The sequence below is a fragment of the Microcaecilia unicolor genome, chromosome 2 (assembly GCF_901765095.1).
Source record: "Microcaecilia unicolor chromosome 2, aMicUni1.1, whole genome shotgun sequence".
In the NCBI taxonomy this organism is placed as follows: domain Eukaryota; kingdom Metazoa; phylum Chordata; class Amphibia; order Gymnophiona; family Siphonopidae; genus Microcaecilia; species Microcaecilia unicolor.
The window spans coordinates 513,222,323-513,245,454 of NC_044032.1; the positions used below are offsets into that span (position 1 = coordinate 513,222,323).

At 44.7% G+C, this 23,132-nt stretch overlaps 1 protein-coding gene across 1 annotated transcript in view; it reads left to right on the forward strand.

Moving 5' to 3' along the window:
• Positions 1-23,132, forward strand: part of LOC115461429 — a 453,017-nt gene that overhangs the window by 386,899 nt on the left and 42,986 nt on the right. The window contains exons 17-18 of the mRNA XM_030191224.1: positions 4,581-4,696; positions 19,328-19,463. Of these exons, the coding sequence (XP_030047084.1) occupies positions 4,581-4,696; positions 19,328-19,463 (252 nt within the window). The remainder of the gene's footprint in view (positions 1-4,580; positions 4,697-19,327; positions 19,464-23,132) is intronic.

Here is a 23,132-nt window from a genome sequence, read left to right on the forward strand (position 1 = left end):
TATTTGCCCTGCCTATGCTCTTATACTTTGGAGACTTGTCTATGTGGAGTGGGCTTCTGGGATTACCTGGGACAAAATCAGGAATCATGGGCTTTAGAGGCAGGCACTCAACTGAGCATGGTTGAGCTGAAAGGAAGGGTATGCGAGAGATTCTCTAGGATGCTGCCACTTCCCCTGCAGTACACTCACTCACAGTGTCCGAGCCACCTTAACCCCATAATCCCACCCAATTGGGAGGTGACACAGGAGGGGTGGAGCCAGGAGAGTATGGCCAAGGAAGTATAATTAGCCAGTCCAGCTAGGTTAAGGAGGCCCAGAGGAAAGCAGCGATGCCCACTGAGGATGTCTCCACTGTGAAGCTGAAAAACTGCAACCACTACATTCAGGTAGGCCAAGTTCAGCTTGGAATCTTGAAGAGTTTGGGTTTTGACGTGGCCGGCTGGAGGCCAATCTTTTGTGCCTACTAGTAACTCTGGATCCAGGGACTAGGCCAAAGACCAGTAAGAACTGCAGCTGAGAGAAAAATATTCATGTATGCTGTGGCCCAGCAGGAGCAGGCCACACAAGGACACTTATATTTACAGAACTATGAACAGGAGCTCTTACCAGACACCTTTAATAAATATTTATTTTCACCGTAACTTGCTGAGTGTGTGTGGATTGTTTTACTTGGCCCCATGGCACACCCATGCATTTGTTACCTCATGCACATAGGGGGAAGAATATTCCTGGTTATATTTGTAATCCCCCATTATATGGAGGATTACTAGATTGCTATAGAGTTCTCCAGAGTCACTAAGGGGAGGGAGAACAGCATGGTGAGTGGGAGGAGAGCCCAGCCCAGAAGGAGGATTAACAGAGTAATTGACAATGGGTGTCATAGTTTAGAGGGGGTTGGTAGGTGATAAAAACAATGGGATTAGAGTGCACCTGGTCTTTGATTGCCCTCACCCTCACCAGACCCAGTGAGGAGAGAGGGTCCTGGAAAGACCAAATAACTTAAGGCTGAATTAAGGGGGAAGTTATGACCAACCAAAAGCATTAACTAGATGAGAGAAGTGCTCCGGGTGGGGAGAGAGGGTCAACCCCAGCCTGGGAGCAGAACAGGAAAGAGCCTATTTGGAGCCAGAGACAGCTGCTTGTGGAAGTGCATCTCTGAAGGAGAGGACAGACAGGGAGGTCTGATCCTGTGTGAGACCGCCAGCTGGGGAAAGCCCAGTGGAAACAGCTTGTGACAAATGCTGCAAGCATATCCTTGGATTATTCTGCCCAAAGGGATGGGTATTGGACTGGTGAAGCTATATATATGTGAATACCCATAGGAGTTATAAGCGACTAGTAATTGTACAGATAGAATTCTAGAGTTTGGACTGATATAGAAGCTTCCTTCAACAAGCACAGTGTTTGGATACAAAAGAAACTTTGATAGGGATAAAGTATTAAGTTTGGATAACTGCCCATTGTAGCATTTCCAGTTAAAGTTGATTGTTTATTTCATAAAACCTTGAGTAGAGTGATTTATTGGTATGATTGGAGCCCATCTGCTCAAAGGCTATCCTATATAATAATTTGCACCTCCAACGTTCTGCGTTTGGATGCCTGGGTTCGTAACACAATTCCCATTGGTCCGCCCTCACGTCTAAACGTGATGACGTCAGAGGGCGGATCAGTGAGAGGGAAGGGAAGCCAGCCAGCCACAGAACGTTGGAGGTGAGAACAGAATCGCGGTAGAATCGCTCCCTCCCTCCCCCCCGTCCTCCGAGTTCCAGGCCCCCCTCCCTCTCCGAATTCCAGACCCCGCGCCTCCCAACCCCCATCAGCTGAAGCCTTCATCCAGTGCTTGTCTCCGGTGCCGCTGTATTGCCTACCCTGCTCTCTCTTCCCCTCACATCCGGCATGCTTCTTTTAGTGAAATTGAGCATGGCAATGCAGTGGTGCCAGAGACCAGCGCTGGATGAAGGCTTCAGCTGGCGGGGATTGGGGACCCTTGCCAGCCTAACCAGGGGCCCAGAGCAAATTTGGGGGGCCCAGGCCCCTGTGGCCCCACGTAGCTACACCACTGTTCCAGTCATTGGTCAAAAAACCTCTTCCTAATCACTACACATTTGTTCAAAACATTCTTTTTCTTTTTTTTCTTAACTATATACATTAATCCAAAATAGGTGTCAGTGCAAATTGGGAACATCTTTTCACAGGCTCTACAGAGCCATCCGTTTTACTCAAAGTAGCTTCTTCAGGAGCAAGTTCATGTCCCATGGCAATTAATGCACTTATTACACTGAAAGGCAAAAGGGTGACAAAATCAGAAACTAATAACAACGTACTAAAAATACTTAATGTAACAGCCTATACAGCTTACTTACCTCATTGAGGGGCCCTTTTACCAAGCGGCGGTAAGCCCAACACGGGCTTACCGCTCGCTAAACTGAAGTATCGTCTCGCTATTGCAGCAACCCAGTGGTAGTTCCCACCCCCATTGCGCGCAACTTCGGGTTAGCGCGGGAGCAACCTTTTACGCACTGCGGTAAAAGGGGGCCTCAGCATGCGTCAAAAACACATGCTGATGCCAGCACAGGCCCCCTTTTGCCACAGCTTAATAAAAGGACCCTTTACATAGTAGGAATAACTTGCCCCATGGACTACCCCCAACATGGCACTGTCCTCTCAAATAGACGCCATCGGGAGTCCAGTCAATCACGGATCGGCAAGAATTTGAAGGGACCATAGTCACATAAAACCCTTAACTAAAGGCATTTACTAGTGGAACATTCATAATGATTTTAAGGTAGTATCAAAATACAAAACTTGCTTTACTTAACGCTTGGACTCATAATCTGGTGTCGAACAAATAATCAGATACAATGTGAAATGGATCATCGAGATCAAACAGATATTAAAAATACATCACACAGAATTGAAGTTTGTGAACCTGCATAGTTATCAACAAGGGCTAATGTTAAGATGTGTTATTTTACCACTAATTCTTGCAGTTTTAGCACAGGTCCCATTTTATGCAATGAGACCTAGTTAACAGTAAAATCATTTGTCTTAATGGTAGCTTATATTGATAACTTCCCCTCTTAGGTCTAGATTCAGTAAATGGCACAAAAAAAATGCATGCTGAATTCTATTCTATAAATGGCGTTCCGAGTTGGGCACCGTGTACAGAATAGCATGTAGCATCGGGATCTGTGCTTAACTTTGGATGCGGTAGGTTTTAGTTGGTGTAAATGCTGGTGTAAATCCTGAAATGTAAATTAGGCGCAGATCCCTTGGATTCTGTAATACTACGTGCATATTTAGTGAAGGCCCCTGACCCACCCATGCCCCGCCCATGGCCACACCCATTTTCAGTTGTGCACGTAAAGATTTGCATGTGCATCTTATAGAATAGCGCTTAGCAAGATGAATGCACAAATCCTAACTGGAGCCAATTATCAGCTTGTCCTGGGATTGGTAGCATGGAATGCTGCCACTATTTGAGTTTCTGCCAGGTACTTGTGACCTGGCTTGGCCACTGTTGGAAACAGGATACTGGGCTAGATGGACCATTGGTCTGACCCAGTAAGGCTATTCTTATGTTCTTAACTACGATAACTGGTTGTTAGCACCCAATTATTGCTAGTTATCAGCTTGTTACTCAGATTGCATGCGCACATTGGAGATGTGTCTACATTTGCGTGCTCAGTTTTTAGGCAACATATATAGAATCTGGGGTGTGATATTCCAGGCAAGCCTTATCGCTTGCCTTATGACTAGCATGTAATTTAAACCCAATACTGCAAGCATACAGCATCATCCAGATGCAATTTCAGTTCTTAAGCAAATCTTCTTAAGTATTGCCATACTGGGACAGACCAAAGGTCCATCAAGCCCAGCTTCCTGTTTTCAACAGTGGCCAATCCTGGTCTTTAATATATTCTCTTGAACAAGGAAAGTATAACTTACAGTTTGTTTCTTGACAGGCAGTGTAACTCTTGCTAACATTCTTAACCAGCGTGCTCTGGGCTCAGGGAGCTTGGAGAGGAAATTCAGCACAGATAATGCTGTACAGTAAAAGGCAAACAGTAGAGGTGATACAGAACAGGTTAACAGTAAAGGTGATCTGTACTTATGCTTTGAAGGAACTACAAAATTACATATAATCTGTAGTCCTATCCCATTTAAAGGCACAGGGACTAAATCTGGCAATAGCTATGTCCAATATACATATAAACAACAGCCAACTTGCCTCCATGCATATGGGTGTTATAACAATGCCTGTGGGTCCTGGATTTAAGACTGAAGATTATTAAATATGTTTTAGTTTTAAGCTATCATTTCACTGAAATTAAAATATAATAAAAAATACATTTGTGATATCATAGCGATCAATGAAGAATTTGGCGAATCAATGAGCAAAACGTCACCAAGAAGGTAGAGTCTACAATGAAAGGAACATTCAGCATTGAGCATTGTTACAGTTGTAGCTCCCACTGTTAGTTTGAAAAGTTTAATTCAATGCATATGAGGGCAGAACACAAGGGTTAATGTCCTAATGTTAACAATCTATAAATATCAAATTCATGTTTTCTTGGCAGGAAAAAACAATAGATTTTTTCACTGATTTACTGACGAACTTGCTTGGAGAAAACAAATATATGAAACAATTTGTTGAGAATGCTGTGAAACAAGCATTGGAGGATGCCCTGAGCTGGTAAGTCTGAAGACTATATTAATTCTCCCTATCTTCTCTTGCCACTGTTCAGATTTCCAGTAGGGTCATTCAGCCATTTGAATATTAATCATTTTTAAGCAATTACACAAAATATATATAATTTTGTAGGCCAAAATTTAAAAGATTGATGCTCTGAACTTTGAAAGGTATGCTGCTACACTGACCTATTACTAGGGCTGAGTTCCTACATTTACTGTATATTCAAGGTTTTTCTAAACTCCTAAATTTAGAAGCCTAAAAATTGAGTAGCACTAGCAACAGATGCAAATTTAGGGATCCTTTTACTAAGTGGCAGTAACAAGTGGTCTGTGGTAATGTGGGTGTGTGAAATTGACGTGCGCCAAGGCCAATTTTTACTGTGGCGGTAAAACCCCTATTTTTCTATTTGTTCCATTAATGGGTATGTGCTAATAATAAAATTGGTGTATGGCCATTTACTGCCTGAGCCTTTTCCACCACCTATTTAGAAGACAGTAAGGGCTCATGCACTAACCTGGTGTAATCGTGCAGCGTGCGGCATGGGAAACCACGTGGCAAACACAAAACTACCACTGGGTGCTTGGGAGCACCCGGCGGTAGTACTGTTTTGCTGTGCGCTACCCCTGCGGTAACCTTACTGCCGCTTTGTAAAAGGCCCCTTAGGGTTTGACAAAAAAAGTTGGAAGCTTAGCACTGATTTTCAGCACTAGGCTCATAAATCTAAGGCAAATGGATGACAGGCCTAAATTAAAATGTATTTTCAGCTTAAACCTTAAGCTCCCAAGGGGCACTTTACTAAGCTGTGTTATGTGCTAATATGTGCCTAACACAGTTTAAAATATCATACCACGGGATGTGCTCAGGCATCCTGCAATAAGTGCCAAATGTACATGTGTTAACCACACTAAAAAGTATTTTTAATTTTTTTGAGGAGATGTGTCTGGTGGCAGAAAATGGGCATTCCTCTGCTAATCAGTTAGCGCAGCTACATTAGTGTGCGCTATACTGGATAAAGGGTTTACTTAACTGAATAAAGGGTTTTCTAACCACCAGAACTTACCAAGTAAAATCAAACTCAAACATATCACTACCGTGGAAAGCTACCTGTGGAGTACCTCAAGGTTCATCATTATCACCAATACTCTTCAACATGATGATGATCCCACTGGCAAAGTCCCTATCCAACCGAGGCCTCAACCCGTTCATCTATGCAGATGGCGTCACAATCTACATTCCCTTCAGTCATGACTTGACAGAAATAACCAGTGAAATCAATGACGGCCTGAACATCATGGACTCCTAGGCAAATTCATTCCAACTGAAACTGAATACTGAAAAAACCCACTGCCTCATCCTCTCATCTCAACATAACAAGTACAAACCCACAACCATAAACACCCTAGAACACACCCTCCCTACCTCAGACAGCCTAAAAATATTCGGCGTCACAATTAACCACAACCTTACCCTTGAGAGCCAAGTAAACTCCGTAATAAAGAAAATGTTCTACTCAATGTGGAAACTTAAACGAATAAAACCTTTCTTCCCGAGGGAAATCTTTCGAAACCTAATACAATCAATGATCCTAAGCCATTCAGATTACTGCAACGCAATCTATGCAGGATGTAAAGAACAACTTGCAAAAAAAAAACTCCAGATCGCCCCAAACAGCGGCCAGGCTGATATTTGGTAAATCATGCTTCAAAAGTGCTAAACCCCTCCGAGAAAATCTACACTGGCTCCCAATCAAAGAATGGATCATCTTCAAAATCTGCACCTTGGTTCACAAAATTATCTACAGCGTAGTCCCAGGATACATGACAGATCTCATAGATCTACCAACCAGAAACAGAATCGGATCATCACGATCATACTTAAACTTACATTACCCAAATTGCAAAGGACTTAAATACAAAACAACCTTCGCATCCAGCTTCTCCTACATAAGCGCACAATTATGGAATGGACTCCCAAAAGCTGTGAAAATAATCCATAACCATCTAAACTTCAGAAAATCACTAAAAATCAACCTCTTCAAAAAGGCTTACCCCACCGATCCAAAGTAAATCCCCATACCCAGCAACACAGCATAACCAATGATCGTACTGGACAATATACAATCTTCATTCCCTTTGACCTTCACGGTGCCTAACACACACCTACCTCATTCGACCACAATACAACCTTGTATTTGTTATCAACCGACTGGCGATCGCCTTTACGGTATTATATAAGCCACATTGAGCCTGCAAATAGGTGGGAAAATGTGGGGTACAACTGTAACAAATAAAAATAAATATCACATGAGTCCTTATGCTAATTTTTTTAATGGCCATGTACTAATGACTTTAGCGCATGATCAATAATACAAAAAATAAAAAAGGCCATTTTTACAGCTGTGGTAAAAATGCTCTTAGCACATGGGGAAAAACTTTCACAAGAGTACACTAAGGGGTCCTTTTACTAAACAGCAGTAAAAAGTGGCCTACGATAATGTAGGTGTGTGGAATTGCCACTCTCCAAGGCAACTTTTTACCATGGCTGTAAAAACCCTTTTTTAATGTTGAGATCTTTAATGGCCGTGTACTAATTTTACAATTGGTGCTCAGTCATTTATTGCCTGAGCCCTTACTGCCACATATTTAGTAGGTGGTAAGGACTTACACGGTAATCAGGCAGCGCGTGGCGAATGCCATGCACTGCCGGATTACCACTGAGAATGCCTACTCCCCACCCTCTGCACTAGAAAATAAAAATTATTTTCTGGCACGGGAAACGGTGCTTAGCAAACTCAGGGACCCTTTTATAAAGGTGCACTGAAAAATGGACTGCGGTAGTGTAGACCCCTCTTTTGGGTGTGCACAGAATCATTTTTCAGCGTGCCTGTAAAAAATGCCTTTTTAAAATTTTTGCCAAAAATGGATGTGCGGCAAAATGAAAATTGCCGTGTGTACATTTTGGGTCTGAGACCTTACCGCCAGCCATTGTTCTTACGCAGTAATCGGGTGATAATGGTCTATGCGCATACAATGCTGATTACTGCCCACACACCAGAAAATAAAATATTTTCTGGGGTGCGTAGCGGATGTTAGTCAAAAATGAAATTACTGCAGTAGCCAGGCGGTAACTCAAAATTGTCATATGTTGGGCGCACGTAGGCACCTAAGCACCTTAGTAAAAGGGCCCCTAAGAACTACTGCTGCTTTTACCACAGTGTAGAAGTTTGACAGAAAATAAATCACAAATTTTAGGAGCCTAAATTAGGAGCCCAAACTTAGGTATTTAGTCTTATGGGCCCAATATTCAAAAAAAAAATTTGAGCTAAGATAGGTTTCTAAATTTGTGACCTATTTCCAGCCAAGCTTACGAACCTAAGGGGTCAATATTCAGAGTGGTTTAAGTAGGCAGGAGAGGCTCCTACCTCTTTAAGGGGGTCTTTTACATAGATGCGATGGCGTTTTTAGTGCATACTAAAAATAGGTGTGCGCTAAATGCTAAAGATGCCCATAGAAATACATTGGCATCTTTAGCATTTAGTGTGCGCCTATTTTTAACACGCAGTAAAAACGACAGCGTGCCTACATAAAAGTCCCCCTAAACCACATTGAGTGAGTTGTCCCTGGATTATCAACAGCACTTAACTGCAGTGCCACTGAAAATCTGATGTAACCACCATGACTGTCCAGTTAGTGAAGTACACAACAGTGGAGGAGACCAAACAAATGGTTCCTGCACAGTGGTGGTAAAACAATGCATGAACTTAAACAAAATATCGCTAAAAATCAACTTGCAACGAAACGTATGGAAATGGTAAACCGCGTGGAGGAGCATAATCGAACAGGGTGCCCAAGTTTTCATGAGGGCGTCCTCGCAGGACAGCCCTGCGAAGGGGGAAACCCGTATTATCGAAACAAGATGGGTGTCCATCTTTCGTTTCAATAATACGGTCGGGGACGCCCAAATCTCAACATTTAGGTTGACCTTAGAGATAGTCGTCCCCGGTTTTCGGCCATAATGGAAACCGAGGATGCCCATCTCAAAAACAACCAAATCCAAGCCCTTTGGTCGTGGGAAGAGCCAGAATTCGTAGTGCACTGGTCCCCCTGACATGCCAGGACACCAACCGGGCACCCTAGAGGACACTGCAGTGGACATCAGAAACTGCTCCCAGGTGCGTAGCTCCCTTACCTTGGGTGCTGAGCCCCCGAAAACCCACTCCCCACCACTACCATAGCCCTAAGGGGTAAAGGGGGGCACCTACATGTGGGTACATTGGGTTTCGGGTGGGTTTTGGAGGGCTCACATTTACCACCACAAGTGTAACAGGTAGGGGGGGATGGGCCTGGGTCCGCCTGCCTGAAGTGCACTGCAGTACCCACTAAAACTGCTCCAGGGACCTGCATACTGCTGTCATGGAGCTGGGTATAACATTTGAGGCTGGCATAGAGGCTGGCAAAAAATGTTTTTAGGGTGGGAGGCTGGGGGAGTAAGGGGAGGTCATCCCCAATACCCTCCAGTGGTCATCTGGTCAGTTCGGGCACCTTTTCACAGCTTAGTCGCAAGAAAAAATGGACCAAGTAAAGTCGGCCAAGTGCTCGTCAGGGACACCCTTCTTTTTTCCATTATCGGCCGAGGACACCCATCTCTTAATCATGCCCCAGTCCCGCCTTTGCTACGGTGCCGACACGCCCCCGTGAACTTTGGTCGTCCCCGCGACGGGAAGCAGTTGAGGACGCCCAAATTCGGCTTTCGATTATGCCGATTTGGGCGACCCTGAAAGAAGGACGCCCATCTCCCGATTTGTGTCAGAAGATGGGCGCCCTTCTCTTTCGAAAATAAGCCTGATAGTCACCTCATGGATCACTTGGGGTATATCAAGTACTGAAAATAAAATAAAAATATTTAAAATTCAAGGAACCTCTTACTTCCAGCTCCACCCCACTCCACCCCCAGCTCCTATTTCTCTGCCCATCCCAACCCATTGCTCCTCCCCAGCACAGCTGATTTGCTGCCAGTGGCTACAGGAGTGATCTCCCCATCCAGTGAGAGCAGGAAACACCTTCATAAAATGTCATATCTTTCTGCTGTAGGGCATGGGATCAGTGGTAGCACGAGATGGTGCTTTATAAAGGTGCTTCCTGCTGTCACTGGATGGGGAGACCACGCAACGGGAAATCCTGATTTCTTGTCGGGAAATGACCTGCGAAAGTGGGAGTCTTCCACTGAAAGCGGGAGACTTGGCAGGTTTGCAATGGAGGACTAAGTCACTTGCCCAGGGTCACACGGAACTGCAGAGGGAATTGAATCTGGTTCCCCAGGATCTCAACCCACTGCCAACAGTATGGCAGCAGCAGGAATCAAACCCGGTTCCCCAGGTCCACAACCCAACTGCACTTACCATTAAGCCAATCCTTCACTCCTTTTTAATTTTTAAATACAGTTTTTAAACCACATTTGCTGGGGCTATGGGGAAAATTGTTTAGAACATTCTTTTTCTTGGTGGGGGTCCTTAGGGATGCCCCTAGGGTGAATTATGGGTGTCTTGTCCCAGGGAAAATTTGTGAGGTGAGAATATACCTTATGGGGGCTGGAGCGCCTTAGGACGCACGTACGGGAATTTTGTTGACCATAGTTGTTAAAAGGGAATTTTATTTAATTTTCTGTTTGCTTATTGGGGAATTTTAGTGAGAAAAATGTGAGATAGCCAGGAAAGCATGAATTTTTAAAATGTGAACATAGAGGGACATCGATAGAATTGCACTTGAACCGTGTAGTGAGTGGGGAGAGTGTCACATTTATTGTTGGGAAAATATTCCAAAAATGTTCCTATTATAGTCTATGGGGATTGGGGTTTTCAAAATACAGCTGAAAACTGTGAAGTTCTAAGTTCCATGCTCTGGGAGAAAACTGTAATTTTTGTATGACAGCTGCTGATTGGCAAGCGGGGATGAGGTGATGATAGCCAAGACCCTGTTGTTATGACAACAGCCTTGGGGACAGTTAGGAGCAGTTGGAGAATGGCAAGCTAAAGAAAGTTAATTGGCCCAAGCAGTGTTGCCAGGTGGGCGGTTTTACCGCCCAATTGGGCGATTTTCCGCGACCCGCCGCGGGAAATTTTTGCCCGTGGCGGGTTGCGGTTTTTTAGGCTTCTTTTTTTTCTTTTGGGCGGTTTTCAGGCGGTTTTTTCGGCCGTGGGGGGCGGGGTTAGTGACGTTTTGGGCGGGGTTAGTGACATTCTGGGCAGGGCCGATGACGAGGGAGGCGGGGCCGGTGACGGGGAGGCGGGGCCGGTGACGGCGGGGGCGGGGTTGATGACGGTGGGGGAGGGGGTGATGACGGCGGGGGTGGGGGTGTCAGGGGCGGGGTTTGAGTTTGGGCGGGTTTTGGGCTGGATTTAGGCTGGTTTGGGTGGGAAAAAAATTTTCCACCTGGCAACCTTGGGCCCAAGTAATGTTTAAGGTGGCTGGGCTTTTGGGAAAAAAAATATTTTAGCTGATGCTTATAGTGCCTGGGGTGATTTGCCAAAGCCTTAGGAGGTTTTTAAAATAATAATATAATAATAATAATAATAAATAAATAAACATTATTCCTAAAACAGACTGTTTTTCTGAGAAGGCCTGCTTTTCAAAGAGAAGCCTGGTTGTAGTTAAAATCCTGGGCTTTATAGCTGACAGGTTTGGGTTTTATAACCAGTAGAGTTCCCTGATTGGTAACTGAGTTGGGCCTATATGCTGACAAGGGAGGTCAGTGCCGGAAACTATTATAAAGAATAAAATTATGAAACACGTAGACAAACATGGTTTAATGGGACAGAGTCAGCATGGGTTCAGCCAAGAAAAGTCTTGCATCACCAATTTGCTTTATTTCTTTGAAGGTTTGAATAAACATGTGGATAAAGGTGAGCCAGTTGATGTAGTGTATCTAGATTTTCAGAAAGACTCTTGAGAAAAATAGAGTAATGGGATAGGAGCCAATGTTCTGGTGTGGATTAGGAATTGGTTATTGGACAGAAAGGAGAAGCGAGAACGGTGGAGTGCCACAGGGATCAGTACTATTTAACTTATTTATAAATGATATGGAAATCAAAACATCAAGTGAGGTGATTAAATCTGCAGATGACACAAAACTATTCAAAGAAAACATGTGCGGACTGTGAAATATTGCAGGAAGACCTTTGGAAATGTGAAGACTGGGCATCCAAATGGCAGATGAAATTTAATGTGGACAAATGCAAAGTGATGCACATTGGAAAGAATAATCTTTATCATAGTTACTTGATGCTAGGGTCCACTTTGTGGGTCAACAACCAAGAAAAAGATCTAGGTGGTGTTTTAGATAATACGCTGAAATCTTCTGCTCAATGTTCAGCAGTGGCCAAAAAAGCAAACAGATACTAGGAATTATTAGGAAAGGAATAGTGAATAAGACTGAAAGTACTATAATGCCTCTGTATCACTCCATGATGCGTCCGCACCTTGAGTACTGCATTCAGTTCTGGTCACCGTATCTCAAAAAAGATATACCGGAATTAGAAAAGTTTCAAAGAAGAGTGACCAAAATGATAAAGGGGATGGAACTCCTCTCATATGAGGCTCTGATTGGCCCTGGACTTTATATTTAGCCTGAAGGTACTGAATTTTCCCGAGTCTCAGCTTGGGAGAGCAGAGGAGAAATATCTCTGCCCTGAAACCCTGTTCCAGAAACTCCCCAGATGCTACCCAGGTAGTAGCAGGTGTTAGATAGTTTTAATACTGATCCGTATTTAGTTACCTATTATTGCTGGTAATTTTTCACCTGTTTTTTCAAGCATTCACTGTTTAACTGTGACAATAAACCTGTTTATTTTAATGACTCTATTGTCCTGGACTGACTTAGAATCCTGGTGGTTTGTGTATTGGGTTTGTGGGTGCTTTCTAGGAACTGTGGGACCCCCTGAGAATGTAGCCCCAGTAACCTAGAAATCACCAGGGAATAACTTGTGGTGGGAGACTCGCCCAGTCAAGTGTAACCTAGTGCGTGGGGTACAGGCAAACCTGAGCAGTGCTGGGGACATACACTACAGGTGGCTGTGGGGTTAACCTCAGGTGTGTGCTAGGCATTCCGTGAAAGACCTTGAGTATTGTGTTTAATTCTGGTTGCAGTATCTCAGCAGAATTAGAAAATGTTCAAAGAAAAGCAACCAAAATGATAAAGGAGATGGAACTGCTCCCATATGAAGGAAGGCTAAAGAGGTTAGGGCTCTTCAGCTTGGAAAAGAGACAGCTGAGGGGGAGATATGATTGAGATCTATAAAATCTTGAGTGGTGTGGAGCAGGTGGAAGTGAATCGATTTTTCTTTCATTCAATAAGTACAAAGACCAGGGGACACTCAATGCAATTGCATGGAAATACTTTTAAAACAAATAGGAGGAAATATTTTTTCACTCAGAGTTATTAAGTTCCTAGAACTCATTGCCAGAGGATGTTTAGCGTAATTGGGTTTAAAAAAAGGTGTGCACAATTTCCTGGAGGAAACGTTCATAGTCTGTTATTGAGATGATCATGGGGGAAGCCACTGCTTGCCCTGGGATTGGTAGCATGGAATGGTGCTACTAATTGGGTTTCTGCCAGGAACTTGTGACCTGGGTTGGCCACTATTGGAAGCAGGATACTGGGCTAGATGGACCATTGATCTGACCCAGTATGCTGTTCTTATGTTCTGTGATCCTTACTCCGCCCTCACAGGGAGGAGAGGGGTTAGTTGGTTTTGGCTTCTCTTTCTGTCTCTCTCTCTCTTTGGGTGAGGCTCAAAGTTTAAGTCCAGATCCCCAGTGCTCACCCACCCAGGCCTTCGCCTAGAACAGTTCCGGCCTCACACACCCATACAATGTCCTTTTACTGGGTTTTCTCCATTCATCATCTATCAATCCAGGCAAGGCGTCTGGCATGCAGTGGCCCTCCAGCAGCTTGAGGCCACCTCTTACCCACCCAAGGTCCACAGTAAATCCAGAATTGTAACAACCCTGAGTCAGAGTTGGGCCACGGTGGGGGAAGAGCACCTGCATGCACATGGACAGGCCCTCTACTTTTCGTTGCTATCAAGGTTCACTGCTATTCATAAATATTTGAAGCACAGTTCTCTTTTTGTCCTTTCAAACACAGTTCATGTGCACACAAAGCAATTATAATGTTCTCAGTTTCAACCCTTTTTCCTTCACCCTCCTCCCAATATCTTCACAGAGGCTGAAGGCAACCCCCACCCATTCCTTACCAACACTAACACCTGGCAGCCTCCCACTGGGGTCAGGGCTGAGACAATTATCTGATGTCTATTCTGCTGCTGTAGAGACCTCATCTTCCCCTTCTAACCAAGGCAGAGAACCAGGACACCAGGAGCCCTTTCAATTGTTCACCTTTCACTCTAGCCAGGGCAGAGAATATCCATAGGTTCTTCCTCCACACTCTCCTCTCTTTCCAACTCCTCTCTTCCCTCTTCAGTTTGCCAGTTTATGGGCTCCTCCTTAGGGCCCTCCAGCTGTCTCATATCCTCATGATTAAGCTTCCCCAGCCCATTTCCCTCTTCACCCTTAGGATTCTGGGAATTGTAGTGCAGGGGGCTCCACATAGCCCTATCAGGTGACCTATCTAAGGGCTGCTGGGAATTGTAGTCTTCTGGCTTCTCTGGAGAGGGAGAAAAACTGCTCTCTCTAAGAGGAGCACAGTTCCTGTACCTGGGCCTCCTGGTTCTGTACTCACATGAAGTTTCAGGGTTAAAACTGACCTCATTTTCTTTCCCCCCACCTGCTTCCTTGCACTTTCTCCTGTACCCTTCACAGTTCTTATGATTTATATTAACACCATGTATATATGTGTTTAAAGTAAACAATTGCCACTGAAGCAGCCTCTTGGGGGAAACACGGTTATGTTAGGCATACATTTGTAAATATCAAGGAGAATGTTTAGTGATGAAAGTCTACTAACATATATTGCAAACTGTCTACCTTGCTGTTTTATTTGCCTACCTAGCACTTGCACAGTATAGCACTTACGTGCGTCCTTATAAAATGGCAGTTAGGCCACTTAGATGGAAACAGAGAAAAATGAAGGCAGGTAAAGTCCATATGGCCTATTCACTTTGCCCATCCATGCTATCTACTCTCCCTATCACTCCCTTAGAGATCCTATATACTTGTCCCAAGATCTCTTGAATTCAGACACTGTTTTTATTTCCACCACCAGAAATGGGAGGCCATTTCATGACTTCATAACCCTTTCCATGAAGAAGTTATTTTCTCAGTCTATCCCTTTCACCTTCATCCTACGCCCCCTCATTCCAGAACTTTTTGGAATACTGTTCACCCATCTTCCCCTGATACTGTTACTTCTCTCTTGGGACGTTAGTTGATTTTCTTAAGTATCTTGGTGTCACCTTTGACTCATCTCTCTCTTTTAATTCTCACATTACTGTATCTGCCATGTCCTGTTTCTGGTCTCTCTGACTTATCTGATCACTTCATCCATTATCACTTGGATAATAAATCGTGTGCCATTCTCTTATGTGCTTTGGTTGCCACCACATTGTAATTTACTCTGGGCTGCTGCTTACTTCACTAAAGCACCTACAAACAGTGCAAAATACCTTAAAGAACACCATTTTCTGCCCATCTTATTTCGCATTCAACATAAGATACTTACTTTAACCTATATGTTTTTCCAGGCCAATTCTCTGATTTATGTCTTCTCTTTCATTGTTCCCTACACTCCTTCCTCTTCACTATGCTCTACATCTGCTCATCATCTTGCTGTACCCCCTTTTTCATAACTTGAGGTTACAGTCTTCGACCCAGGCAGCTTTTTCCGTAACTGCAGTCCCTCAGGAACTCTGTGCCTGTTGACATTCATTCAGAACAATCCTATCCTAGATTTAGATCCCATTGAAGTCTTCTCTTTAAACAAGCCTTTCCTGATTGATTTTGATTCTGGCTGGTTGGTAAATCAGTTGAACTGGCAGCAATAGCATTTTCTTGTGTGAGTGTGTTTTTTTTTTTTAATAATTTTGCCTTGGTGTCTTAGTTTTGACATTGTAAACCACTTAGATTTTCTTCTGGAAAAAAACAGTATATCAAGACTTTTCATAACATAAATATAATCTTCCTTTCAGTTGAAAGAGACTCACCTCTTGTGCATTTATGCCACTTAGGTATTTAAATGTCTCTATCATATTTCTCCTTTCCCACCATTTTTCCAAAGTATACATATTGAGATCTGTGGAGGGGCATTTTCGAACAGGGACAACCATCTCTAAGGGCGCCCATCTCTGAGGACGTCCCCGCGAAGGGGCGGGGAAACCCGTTTTATTGAAACAAGATGGGCGTCCATCTTTCGTTTCAATATTACAGTCGGGGACGCCCAAATCTCAACATTTAGGTCGACCTAAGAGATGGTCGACCTAAATGTTGAGATGGTCAACCTTAGAGATGGACGACCTCGGTTTTTGGCGATAATGGAAACAGAGGACGCCCATCTCAAAAACGACCAAATCCAAGGCATTTGGTCATGGGAGGAGCCAGCATTCGTAGTGCACTGGTCCTCCTTACATGCCAGGACACCAACCGGGCACCCTAGGGGGCACTGCAGTGGACTTCACAAATTGCTCCCAGGTGCATAGCTCCCTTACCTTGGGTGCTAAGCCCCCCAAAAACCCATTCCCCACAACTGTACACAACTACCATAGCCCATAGGAATGAAGGGGGCACCTAGATGTGGGTACAGTGGGTTTCTGGTGGGTTCTGGAGGGCTCACATTTACCACCACAAGTGTAAGAGGTGGGGGGATAGGCCTGGGTCCGCCTGCCTGAAGTGCACTGCATCCACTAAAACTGCTCCAGGGACCTGCATACTGCTGTGATGGACCTGAGTATGACATCTGAGGCTGGCATAGAGGCTGGCACAAAATATTAAAAAAAAACATTTGAGGGTGGGAGGGGAGTTAGTGACCTCTGGGGGAGTAAGGGGAGGTCATCCCCAATTCCCTCCGGTGGTCACCTGGTCAGTTCGGGCACCTTTTTGTGGCTTGGTCTAAAAACAGGACCAGGTAAAGTCATCCAAGTGTTCGTCAGGGACGCCCTTTTTTTTTCCATTATGGGTTGAGGACATCCATGTGTTAGGCATGCCCAAGACCCGCCTTTGCTACGCCTCTGACATGCCCCCGGGAACTTTGGCCGTCCAAAATCGGCTTTCCATTATACCGATTTGGGCACCCCTGTGAGAAGGACGCCCATCTTGTTATTTGTGTCGAAAGATGGGCGTCATTCTCTTTCGAAAATGAGCCTGATAGTGATCTGGATTTTCAAAAGGCATTTGACAAAGTACCTCATGAAAGACTCCAGAGGAAATTGGAGAGTCATGGGATAGGAAGTAGTGTGGATTAGTGTGGATTAATGTGGATTAAAAACTGGTTAAAAGAGAAAAAACAGAGTAGGGCTAAATGGTCAGCCTTCTCAATGGAGAAGGGTTAGTGCTGGGGCCACTGCTTTTTAACATATTTATAAATGACCTAGAGATGGGAGTGACTGGTAAGGTAATTAAATTTGCTGATGACAAGTTATTCAAAGTTGTTAAATCGCAAGAGGATCATGAAAAATTACAAGAGGACCTTACGAGACTGGGAGACTGGGCATCTAAATGGCAGATGATGTTTAAAGTCAAGAAGTGCAAAGTGATATATGTGGGAAAGAGGAACCCGAATTATAGCTACATATTGCAACGTTCCACATTAGGAGTCACTGACCAAGAAAGGGATCTAGGTGTTGTCGATGATACATTGAAACCTTCTCCTCAGTGTGCTGCGGCAGATAAGAAGGCAAATAGAATGTTTGGTATAATTAGGAAAGGAATGGAAAACAAAAATGAGGACATTATAATGCCTTTGTATAGATCTATGGTGTGACTGCACTTCGAATATTGTGTTAAATTCTGGTCGCTGCATCTCACAAAAGATGTAGAGGAAAAGGTGCAGAGAAGGGCGACAAAAATGATACAGGGGATGGGACGACTTCCCTATGAGGAAAGGCTGAAGCGGCTAGGGCTGAGGGGAGATATGATAGAGGTCTATAAAATAATGAGTGGAGTGGAACAGGTAGACGTGAATCGTTTGTTTACTCTTTCCAAAAATACTAGGACTAGGGGGCATGCGATGAAGCTACAAAGTAGTAAATTTAATACGAATCAGAGAAAATTTTTCTTCACTCAACGTGTAATTAAACTCTGGAATTTGTTGCCAGAGAATGTGGTTTTAAAAATGTAGTTAAAAAAAAAAGGTCTGGGCAGCTTCCTAAAGGAAAAGTTCATAGGCCATTATTAAATTGACTTGGGAAAATCCACTGCTTATTTCTGGGATAAGCATCATAAAATGTATTGAGCTTTTCTGGGATCTTGCCAGGTATTTGTGACCTGGATTGACCACTGTTGAAAACAGGATACTGGGCTTGATGTACCTTTGGCCTGTCCCAGTATGACAATACTTATGTACTTAAGTGAGAAGTGGAGCCCATGCAAAGTGCTAGATACAACTCTGCAGGTTTTTATCTGATGACATTTATTATTTTACTATTTCACTATAGATAGATATAATATATAGATAGATAGGGGTTCAAGAGTAAAGGTTTGCCTATAGTGCCTAATACACTTTCACTAGCCCTGTCATAGCTCATTACAATAATCTAAAATGCTCATGAATACTGCTTGAACTACCACAGCTAGAGCTTTTTTTTCCAAATATGTGCGTCTGGTAGCGCTATACAAATGCTAATAATAATAATATGACTTTAAACTACAAATAACTATTAAGTTAACAGCTGTTTTTTGAATAACATAATTAATGTGTTCTTATTAATTATGTCCACCTCCCACTCTGTGCCCTAAATATTGCACTTCTGCCATCCCCATCTGACATTTGCTGGGCTTTATGGTCTGGCGGGTCTCTCTGATCTATTCTAACATATTTCCAAATATCTCTGTGAAGTGGTCCAATGAAGAACTCTGGTATCCAAACAGGGAACTACCACCAATAGCACAAACCCTAAACAGATGGTTTTAGCTGCATTAACCACTAGACCAGTGGTTCCCAAATCTTAGGTGCTCTCAAACCAGTCAGGTTTTCAGAATATCCACAATGAATATTCATGAGAGAGATTTGCATGCTTTGGAGGTAGTGTATGCAAATCTCTCATCAATATTCATTGTGGGTTTCCTGAAACCTTGACTAGCTGGGGAGCTACCGGGACAAGTGTGGGAACCACTGCACTAGACTGCTGTCCTCTAGCCCAGTGCTCCTCAATCCAGTCTTTGGGGACATACGCAGCCAGTCAGGTTTTCAGGATATCCACAATGTATAGATTTTGCATGCACTAGCTCCATTCTATTTAAATCTCTCTCCTACATTTTCATTGTGGGTATCCTGAAAACCTGACTAGCTAGGTGTGCCCTGTGGATTGAGTTGAGAACCCCTGCAACAGGGCTTTTCTTTATTTGTCCAAAAAGTGACAATCCCATATGTTCATTGTTCAACAGGGTCCTTCCTCTGTGAGCCCTAATAAATGAGATACGCTTTTGGATGCATATTGATATTGCTACAATAATTTGTTTTGTCAAGGTACATTGGAAAAAAAAGAATGCCTTTCAGTGAGAGGAATTTGGAAAAATATTTTGATACAAGTCTGAAGGACAGCTTGAAAAAAAATATGCTTAAACCTGCATTCAAGGACTCCACTGAGACAGCAAAGCTAAAAGTAAGTTTCTATCATAGCAATTCAGAAACTATAGGAAATGTGATATAGTTATGGGATTAATACTGTGATAATAATTTCTACATTGTGACTTATGTTAATTTTAAAAATCAAGCTAGTTTTCTAATAAATATTTAACAAGTAATTGAGTATACCATATATACTCAAATATAAACCCATCCAAATATAAACCAGATAACATTTTTTTCTTTAAAAATGGGGGCGAAAAATGTTAACTCTAATATAACCCAAAGGTTTATCTCTCTATATAAAACGCACCTCCAACATTCTAATGAAGCCGGAAGGCAGCCTGTGTAGATTGCTTTTTCCCCATGAGTGTCTGCCCCACCCTCGTGTCACAACGTGATGACATCGAGGGCGGAGCACTGACACTCACCGAATCAGATCGCCCAAGCCCCTCCGCCCCGGCACATCACCCAAGGCCCTACCCCCCCCTCGGCACATCACCCAAGCCCCTCCCCCAGCACATCACCCAAGCCCCTACCCCCCCCCTCGGGCACATCAACCCCCTTGCCACTCGCAGCCGCCAATACTGCTGTCCGGCCGCTGATGCTTCTCCTGTTGAGCAGCAGTGGCCGGTACAAAGAGAAAAAAAACAAAAAAAGATTTTAAACCTGAAACACGGCTCCGTAGACAGCCATCTGGCATTGGCTGTCGTCTTCAGCTGCTCCTGCTCTCCCCTGCACGTCACTGCCCCTGGAGGAAGACCCCGGAGGAGCGTAGTGACGTCAGAGGGGAGAGGAGGAGCGGCTGCAGAGACGACAGCCAATGCCAGATGGCTGTCTACGGAGCCGTGTTTCAGGTTTAAAATATTTTTTTACCTTTTTTCTTTTTGTACCGGCCGCTGCTGCTCAACAGGAGAAGCAGCGGCGGCCGGACAGCATTAGTATTGGTGGCTGCGGGTGGCGAGGGGGTTGATGTGCCCGAGGGGGGGGGGTAGGGGCTTGGGTGATGCGCCGGGGGGAGGGGCTTGTGTGTTGCGCCGAGGGGGGGGTAGGGGTTTGGGTGATACGCCGGGGCGGAGGGGCTTGGGTGATGCGCCCAGGGGGGGCAGGAGGGGAAGGGAGGGTCGCTGGACATGGGTGGCTGGAGGGGGGCAAGGGGAGGGGAGGGTTGCTGGACATGGGTGGCTGCAGGGGAAGAGGAGGATCGCTGGACATGGATGGCTGCATGGAAGAGGGAGGTGGAGAGGGGGTCCTGAGACCAGATGGGTGGCTGCAGGGGGGACAGGGGAGACAGAAGGGACGCTACAGGGGGAGAGAACGGTCGCTGGACATGGGTAGCTGCAGGGGGAGAGGAGGGTCACTGGACATGGGTGGCTGCAGGGGGGGGGGCAGGGGAGAGAGGAGGGCCACTGCAGATGTGTGGCTGCAGGGGGAGAGGAGGGTTGGTGGGGAGGGGGTCCTGAGACCAGATGGCCTGAGACCAGATGGGTGGCTGCAGGGGGGGCAGGGGAGACAGGAGAGATGCTGCAGGGAGAGAGGAGGGTTGATGGACATGGGTGGCTGCGGGGGGGGGGGGGGGGCGGGCGAGAGGAGGGTCGCTGGACATGGGTGACTGCAGGGGGAGAGGAGGGTTGGTGGACATGGGTGGCTGCAGGGGGGCAGGGGGAGAGGAGTTTCGCTGGATATGAGTGGCTGCAGGGGGGCAGGGGAGCGAGGAGGGATACTGCACATGCGTGACTGCAGGGGGGACGGGGAGAGGAGGGTCGCTGCACATGGGTGGCTGCAGGGAGCAGGGGAGAGGGAGGGGGTGAGGGGGGTCCTCAGACCAGTCACTCACTCTCTCTCTGTCTCTCATATACACTCTCTCTGACACACTCTCTGTCTATCACACTCTCTCTGTCACACACATACAGTCTCTATCTCTTTGTCCCTCTCTCTCACACACAGTCTCACACACACACACACACAGACACTCTGTCTCTCACACACTCTCTCTCTCACACAAACACACATACACACTCTGTGTGTGTGTGTCTCTCTCTCTCATTCTCTCTCTGACACACACACTCTCTTTCTGAAACATACACTCCGAGGAAAACCTTGCCAGCGCCCGTTTCATTTCTGACACAAACGGGCCTTTTTTACTAGTATTCAAATAATCTGCATCTGACATTCCTGCCATTCCCTCCCTTTCCTGAGGAGTCCTGCTGTGGCCAGCTCTGTTCCACCCCCCTCCCAACACCACCACTGCCCCAAACTGGAAAATCCCACTTGCTCACTCCCTCTGTTGTAAAGAGGAACTCCTCTTCCTAGACACACAGTAGGCTGCTCCCCCAGGCCTACCTTACAGCCCTGGTGGTCCAGTGGTGAGCTGGGGCAGGAACGATGCAGTCTCCATACCAAAAATTGCTGCTGTGAGTTAAGTACATAAGTATTGCCCTACTGGGACAGACCAAAGGTCCATCAAGCCCAGCATCCTGTTTCCAACAGTAGCCAATCCAGGTCACAAACACCTGGCAAGATCCCAAAAATGTACAAAATATTTTATGCTGCTTATCTTAGAAATAAACAGTGGATTTTACCCAAGTCCATTTTAATAATGGTCTATGGACTTTTCCTTTAGGAAGCTGTCCAGACCTTTTTTTAAATCCTGCTAAGGTTACTGCCTTTACCACATTCTCTGGCAACGAATTCCAGAGATTAATGGCACGTTGAGTGAAGAAAGCTTTTCTCTGATTCGTTTTAAATTTACTACTTTGTAGTTTCATTGAATGCCCCCTAGTCCTAGTATTTTTGGAAAGAGTAAACAGACACTTCACATCTACCCTTTCCACTCCACTCATTATTTTATAGACCTCTATCATATCTCCCCTCAGCCGTCTTTTCTCCAAGCTGAAGAGCCCTAACCGCTTTAGCATTTCTTCATAGGGAAGTCATCCCATCCCCTGTATCATTTTTGTAGCCCTTCTCTGCACCTTTTCTAATTCCACTATAAATATATATATATATTTTGAGATGTGGTGACCATAAGTGAACACAATATTCGAGGTGTGGTCACATCAAGGAGCGATACAGGGGCATTATAACGTCCTCATTTTTGTTTTCCATGCATTTCATAATAATACCTAACATTCTATTTGCTTTCTTAGCCGCCACAGCACACTGAGCAGAAGGTTTCAACGTATCATCAACAGCAACACCTAGATCCCTTTCTTGGTCGGTAACTCCTAACGTGGAACCTTGCATTACGTAGGTATAATTCGGGTTCCTCTTTCCCACATGTATCACTTTGCACTTGCTCACATTAAACGCCATCTGCCATTTAGATGCTCAGTCTCCCTGTCTCATAAGGTCCTCTTGTAATTTTTCACAATCCTCTCGCGATTTAACAACTTTGAATAATTTTGTGTCGTCAGCAAATTTAATTGCGTCACTAGTTACTCCCATCTCTAGGTCATTTATAAATATATTAAAAAGCAGCGGTCCCAGCACAGACCACTGGGGAACCCCACTAACTACCCTTCAACATTGAGAATACTGACCATTTAACCCTACTCTCTGTTTTCTATCTTTTATCCAGTTTTTAATCCACAATAGAACACTACCTCCTATCCCATGACTTTCCAATTTTCTCTGGAGTCTTTCATGAGGTACTTTGTCAAATGCCTTTTGAAAATCCAGATACATAATATCAACCGGCTCACCT